Below are 8,055 nucleotides of genomic sequence, written 5' to 3' on the forward strand. Positions count from 1 at the left end.
AATTAGACATAGGCTACACAGTTGGTAAACTATGTAAATGCACGAGTACAATGGAAACTGGTCACTTGGAAGTGATTGCAATGAGATTTAAGGTGTATGATATGTGCTCGTGAGCTTGGACTGCAATACGAAAGATATCTAATTGTACTATGTGAATATAGTATGTAAATTAGATATTTGACTATAAGACCTTAAAAGTCATTCGAGAATACATTTCACACTTAGCATCCGTGTCATGGAAATCCTAAACTTGGCTCGATTCATGATGGAATACGAGTCTGGTGCATAAAATAAATGCAGTTAAAAGGCTGAATAGCCACTTTGTAAGGATATTCCTAAATGACAAGGAAAATGTGTCTTCAATATGCATATATCGTGTAAACAATATGCAAATTGGGAGATCACATTATTGTGTATGAAATGGTATGTCTCACATCTATGATGAGGACATAATACCATTAAACAACTATTCTCAACGAGAATTATCATGATTGACTATGTAAATTCAAATGATAATGTTTGGATCCACTAACCAGATGGTTAAACTGAGCGAATCTGTTTAAGCCAAGGGAATCTAGTTAGACCGAGAGATAGTTATCAAATCATCGAGAGGAATGAGCCTTGCCTATTGCTTAACGGCATCATGGTGGACACCCAACCTTGTTGACTGGAGATCCCAAGAACTTCGTTCAATGGGACAACTAAATCATGATGACCAAATCACTGTGGGGGTAACCCCTGGCCTATTTCTATGATGATGAAACAGTGAGACCCGTAAGGTACGAGGTTAAGCTTTATGCTTTTAATGATCTTTGACGAATATAAGGATTTCAAGTTTGAATACAAAATATTCGGTTGAGTAAACGCGAGTTACTCTATAAGATAAAGATCACCTATGTAAGAGAGAAGTATGGCCGCTTCAAAGGAGAATTGCGAGGCACAATTCTTTAGAAACTCTTGTAGAACCAGGACGATGTTCCAGGGCCAAAATGGACATAATCATGAGAACTGAATGAGTCAGGAAAGATATAGTGATGAGTATGTCATCGTTTACACAAACGGTCGAACAGTTCAAGGACATCGCGTCATACTGTCTACCAGTAAAGTCGATATACTTATTCGAGCGAAGGTTCAAGGAGCATTCTCTACCTATCATATGTTATATCTGACCGCCGAAACTATCACCAAGTCAAACTCCGCGTCTGTCTATCTATGTGGTGCGTGCTGCTAGACCATCAATCTCATTTGTGGGGGATTGTTGGACAAACTTAGTATTTTAGACTAAGTTGTAAATCATTTTGAGACTCTATATGAGTGAGACACATTATGTGTTAGTGGTGTGTATTTATTGGAACGTATTCTCCTCTTCGAGGAGATTCCAACGCATATTTACACGCTCAAAATGAGTAAAAGGTGAATGAGAAGTGATGTTCCAAACTTTTACCTTTTAATATGAAAAGTGGTTTTGTACCACATCGAGAGTAGCACAAACCTATTCCTTAGTTTTTCTTATAAATACCATGTACCACATCGAAAAGAAAAAAAAGTCCTTTCAAGCCTCTCTTTATAAATAGAGTTTTAGGGCACCAGTTTTATTAAGTCGAGGAAATAAGAGTCATCTCTTTCATTCTCGGTCTCTTTAGTCTTAAATTTTTCCAATATTCCGGTGATAGTTCTCGGGCTCAGTTCAAGTTCGCTGAGAGTATATTCGATCTATGGATTATACTAGTATCTCGTTTTATCCTAGGAAGCAGGTCGCTAAACACGGATGGTGCGGGGCGAAACTGCTTTAAGGAGACAGTTTTCTGGACTCGAGATTAAATCCAATCTCTGTTTGTTTTCTCAAACCCTTCTCCTAATTTAATTGTTAATTCTCATATGCTTATTTGATTTAAGAATTAGCAATGTTCTTGTGAAGTAGTTATATATTCAATATATATATATATATAATAATATCTTTATCGTACAAGATTAATAACACTTTTTACGTTGACTTCTATTCTCTATGAACTTTGTTTTTAACACAACTCGGCTTCTATTCTTTATAAATTTTATTTTATTTTTAGTTAGTGTTCATCCAATCGTCTATTTACTTCATAAAATAAAAATATTTTCTAAATCATTTATATATTATATTAAAAAATTATTAAATTACGTTAAATTAAGTAAAATAACTTATATTTATTTTTAATTTTAGAAAAACTACAAACTACTAGGTAAACTATTAAAACGAATTAACTTATATTCTATGTAAACTTTATTTATTTATAAATTATATTAAAAATTTATTAAGTTACGTTAAATTAAGTAAAATAACATATATATACTTTTATTTTGAAAAACTACTAACTACAAAGTAAACTATTAACACAAATTGACTTATATTCTCTGTAAACTTTATTTTCTATAGCATTATTTTAAAAATAATTAAGTAATAGAAAATGACTTTAGTAACATTTATTAACTTTTAAACTGAAAATTATTGATTTAACGATGGTATTTGGTACAGTTCATCACGGCGTTTATTTACTTTAAATTAAAAAAACATATTTTAACAATAACAGATTTATGGGCTGTATTTAGATTATATTAAGTAATATTAAATTAAGTTTAATAACATCTATTTACTTTTATTTGTAAATTATTTTTTATCGAGAATTATGTAATATTAAATAAACTATATTGAAAGGCTAATTATAAGATAATTATCAAATTATATTAATTAATATTAAATTATCTAAAGAACAAATATTTGGTTCATAAGAGAGAGATACAATTTGTTTCACAAAAATAGAACTAATATGTTAAATTTTTATGTCAAGTAAAACAATGCAAAACTAGAATTATAGTTGAAAATTTCATAACTGATTTGATTCTTTTTAAACACATAACTATTTTTTACAAGTAACAATTTAATATTTGATATTAATATATTAATTTTAATTCGTGTTTCGCACGAATTATGAATAATTCTCTACAAATATTAATTCGATATTTTTAATCTCGGGCCCGTGTTTCGCACGGGTTATCAACTATATATTAATAAGTGTCCCAAATCTTAGTACTCACTAGAAAATTATGCAACTATTTTTAAAATTTTAGTAATAAAATCTCAAATGACAAAAATTAATTTCTACTCTCTATATATTTTATTTTCCTTCAATTTTTATTTGTTGCCGAATATCCAAGCGTCAGTTTACTTTAAAATAATCGTATTAGTAAGTTAAAATGTCAGATTTATATAAGAAATATAATTAGGTGAATGCATAACTAGAAATATACAGTGAAATTTTAGAGTTATACTTAACTTTGAATTTTTAACTACATATTTTAATAGCATTTTATATATTATATTTAGATCTGTATTTTTCCCAGATTATGAGTTTCAATTTTATGCAAATAACAATGTGATATTATTATTTTTAATTTTGGACCCGTATTTTGCAGGAGTTACCAACTGGATTACCAACTAGTATTTATAATTATTGAACAAAACGAACATGTCTGTAAAAAAATCTTATTAATTTGGGATATAATAGACAAATTCCCAATTATGTTTACAATCTTCTGGATTCTTTTACTAATTCTCTTTTTTCATGCCAAAGTGTATTTGTATATGCATATATTGTCTCCTCACTCAATATAAATCAAGTGGATTGGGTGCAGTTACATTTTGATCACGCGTGGGAACGTGAAATAGTGGCACGTCATGTCCTTAAACACCAGAGTGTTACACGTATCCAGTTATACTAACCACCTGTCTCTTGCTCGTCCTATATACACACATCTATCTACATCGTTTAAGCACACAACTACAAAAACTGAGATCATAAAAATGGGACAAGGAGAAGAGGTGAAGACCAGAGAGGAGCCCAATGTCAGAATTCAAGAGAGAGGAGAGATTTTTTTCTTTTACAGACCCAAAATCGACAAACAAGAAGCCCACAGTTCAGACGATGTTCAACGCATGTACATCATCTTACGACCTGAATCAGGTGAATCCTCTGATATTGAAGTCAAACAGGACCCGAAGAGCGGAAAAAAGTCCGCTTCTTCGGGTCAAGAAGGCGGCCAAGGCGAAGAACAAGTAAATATCAAGGAGAACATGTTGCTTCGCTTGATTGTCATGGGCAAGAAAAGCCTTCCTGATCCCACTAAGAACAAAAGGGGCAGACCATTCTGGGGGTTCGTGGAGCTTGTTACGACAAAACTTGAAGATGTTAAAGTTGCACTTAAAGGGGAGGAATACGATACTGCGACCAGAGGACACAGGAAGAATTCGCCTGCGAGAGCGTTTGGAGAAGGCGTGTATAGAATTTTGAAGCATCAAGCGGGGAATAAGAAGATGCATACTCATTTGATATATAAGTTGGAGTTTCCGGGTGAAGATGAGAAGAATGAAGTGCAGGAGAGTTTGAATGTGAAAAGAGAAGGCTCGTTTTTGATTCAGATAAAGAATCCGGAGAAGAAAGGCGGGGCAGGTGGGGGGTTTGGAGGGTTGCAGAAGAAGAGGAAGGCGGTGTTTCCGGCGCATTTGCAAGGTGAATTTGGGAAATTAGGGTACCATGCGGCTGATCCGCCTGATTTCTTGAACTATGAAGGGTGTGAGTTGTTGCTAATCGCAGCGTCGGATGATATTGAAGGAGAGCTTGGATTGGATCTTAAGACCGAAACGGATTGGAATGCGGAAGAAGAAAGGAAGGGTAGTGATGATGAAGAAGGGGAGGAGTGTGAGTCGTGTTCTGATCTTGTAAAGACGTTTGGAGAGGGTGTTTCTACTCGACCTCTCTTTCAAGGCACTTGGGCTTGAAACACAGCCATTGTGTGTCTGATGTAGATGTAGCCTTTTGGTGTTTTTAGGTACTAGTAGTATTAGTAAGTAATGTGTGTGAAGTCTGTTTATGTATCTGGAGCGGTTAGCATGTAGAAATGTTGTTGTTGTTGTTTTGTATGTTAGAATGTTTATTGTGTTTTGATATGGGATTTTTCTAAGTTTTGATACATTTCTAAGACAACAACATGTTAACTAACTTGCAGTTGTTTGTATATAGGCACACTAGCCATTATGCAAAACTTTTTTTAAGTTACAAGAATTAACAGCATTTTTATTTGCCTGTTGACACATTACGAGATGAGAAGATTGAATTTATAGAGAAGAGGACTATCCCTAGGCGTTTTCTTCTTGAAGTTTTGGTCTTAAAAACAGCACTTTGTAGATGACCGATATCAAATTCATCAAAGACTTTGTAAGTGAACGTAAGGATTTTCCTGAGGTCATGGATGCATATAAAGAGAAGTTGAGATTTGATGAATACATTTTCGAACAGAAGGGACATTCAAAGTTGAAGCCATTGTAAGATCTATTTTTCTTTACTAGAACACCATTATATATTATCAGAAAGTGAATGAATGAAATGATGAAGTCCTTCTGACAATCGGTCAATAAGTTACCAAGTTTTCTTGGTTATAGCTTAGTGAAGATGGGCCTTCTAAAGTTTTCGTTTTGCGAACTTTCTGAATGATAGGAAGTAACCAACAATGTTGCGGATGACAGAAAGTAATTTCTTCAAACACAAAGGGTACCGGAAGCTTGAGGGTAAAATATGAAAGCCTAAAGTAAAACCGCAAACATTTTTAAGTGTTGAAGAATGAATTGCTTAAATGGGTAATGTTAGTGTCAAGGGAACTACTATTCATCACTAGCCGTTTTGGGACCACTCTACAGACAACTAGGACATAACAGCTTGTATAATGATTGGCACAATCTTCCAAAAATAATTGTTAGGAAATTAATGAAGTCGTGTCCCATTTATGTAATGGTATGATCCTTTCTTTTGAGATTATGTAGTTGTATGAACATTGGCTGAGAAAACGGTTTTCACTCTGCATCTATTTTTAATCATTTTGGTTCTATCATCAGCTTGATTTGTTATGAATCTTATCTTTCTTTCTTGAATTATCTTTATAATCATAGTATCAGAGCCATCAAGTGCTCTATAATTGATACAGTCTTTTTAGTCTCTCTATTGATTGAAGGTGTTTATCTACCACCTTATTTTTCTCAGATCTAGTTATCAAGCTGAGTCTTTTTCTCAAAAAAAAAATTGTGTTATATCTACCAACTATGTAAAATCTTCTTTGAGTGATAATGACTACTTCTAGTAACAGTGCAGTACCAATACTCGTATATTTTTTCAAGATATGGTGAATCCCGTGTTCCTTCATCCTTCAGACAATCCAAGTTCTATTCAAGTGAAAAAGCTTCAAGGAAGCTCAGACTACAGAGCATGGTAACGTTTTATAGAAATCAACTTGTCTTCCAAACGAAAGTTAGGGTTTGTCAAAGGAATGGTGCCTTTTCCCTCCGATGATACAGCAAAGGCCGAGATGTGGGAGACATGTGATAACATGGTAATCTCTTGGATAACCTCTAATCACTACAAGAAAAATGACCATTTCCTACCAGTGTTTTGGTAGGAAAAGGGGGTAAATTCCTACCAACGAGTTTGGTGGGAAATGCTCAGGTCGGAATTGATCCTTGGTAAGAATTGGTGCTTGTATCTCAAATGGCCCCCACTTGACAAATGGCTGCCCATGTGGCATGTCACATGATCGGCCACATCAACTAACGAGCGAGTGAAGTATACGACGTAACGAGGCATTAGATATTGCCATGTCAGCTGCCACGTCACACAATTGGGGACCCAATTGATGGGTTGGTTTGTGGGACCCAGCCATGTGGCAATTTACACAGCCATTTCTTTTTTCCTACAAGAATTGCTAGGTTTTGATTGAGTATTTTCTACGAGAATCGGTAGGTTTTGATTAAGAAATGGTAGCTTTCGTTTCAGAAGCCATGAAAATGGACATTTTCTACCGATCACTTATTACTACCGTTTAGCTTGAATGCGGTAGAAAATAGCTTGAATGTGGTACGAAATAGCTTAAATGTGGGGGGAAATGTTGGACCTTTTTAAAAATATATATATAAATATATATATATATATATATATTATATTGATATAAATATAGAACAAATTTTACATAAATAATATCTAAATTATAAGCATACAACAATAACCAAAATTGAAAAATTCACCATAAAGCACAATACGGGAACATGTCATTATCATAATATAAAAAGTTAAAATTACATCTTCATAAAAATTGTTCAATAGTAAAAATAATAATTCATTGTAACAATTAATAGATGTTTAGAAGGTTTAGACTAATCATCTTCAAGTCCTCATCATCGTTGAATCCTTTGCATTCATTCTTTGTAATGTCTTCATTTTCGTCATTGTTTTTTCCATTTTCTTGGCCTCAAATGAATAAAATCTACATAAGAAGAGTAAATAAATGTTAGTAGTAATTAACTCACATGAACAATTAATACATGTAGTAAAAAAATTAAGAAATAATTACATATAAACTATAAATCAATGAAGACAATAAAATATTTTATAAAGATTGAAATGCATACATATAAAAGAGATGGTTAATATTAAGAAGATGAAGATATTTATCAAAAGAGAATAAGAAGATGAAGAAATTGTGAAATAAAATTTTGGTAGAGTAGATGAAAATGAAAGTGAAAAGAGAAAGATACTAGTTTATAGGTTTAAGTCACCTATTTCCTACCAATATTGGTAGGTTATAGGTTCGGGCGCAATTTTTAAATTTTTCGATTTGGTTTTGGCTCCATATTTGAAATTTTCATTTTTGGTTTTGGCTCCATATTTGAAATTCTGGTCAAGTTAGGGTTCATTTCCTACCAATATTGGTAGATTTTGAATTGGGCAAAATTTTTGAATTTCTGATTTTTCCTCCATGTTAATTTTTTTTATTTGGCTTCATGTTTGAAATTTTCATGAAACTAAGGTTTCTTTCCTACCAATATTGGTAGGTTTTGATTTTGGCGAAATTTTTGAATTTTTGGTTTTGGCGCCATGTTTAAAATTTTGGTTTTGGCTCCACGTTTGAAATTTCGTGAAAATAAGGTTTATTTCCTTCCAATATCGATAGGCAAAGATGTTCACAACCGATCCGAGTTTG

General features: G+C 33.1%; 1 protein-coding gene across 1 annotated transcript; it reads left to right on the plus strand.

The window, feature by feature from the left end:
* The first annotated feature begins 3,672 nt into the window (after nucleotides 1–3,672).
* LOC141696694 (uncharacterized) lies at nucleotides 3,673–5,001 on the plus strand. Its single transcript, XM_074500813.1, has one exon. The coding sequence runs from the start codon at nucleotides 3,710–3,712 to the stop codon at nucleotides 4,808–4,810; it is 1,101 nt and encodes a 366-aa protein (XP_074356914.1). The 5' UTR covers nucleotides 3,673–3,709; the 3' UTR covers nucleotides 4,811–5,001.
* Nucleotides 5,002–8,055: the final 3,054 nt, after the last annotated feature.

Source organism: Apium graveolens, chromosome 11, assembly GCF_009905375.1.
Source record: "Apium graveolens cultivar Ventura chromosome 11, ASM990537v1, whole genome shotgun sequence".
NCBI classification, from domain to species: domain Eukaryota; kingdom Viridiplantae; phylum Streptophyta; class Magnoliopsida; order Apiales; family Apiaceae; genus Apium; species Apium graveolens.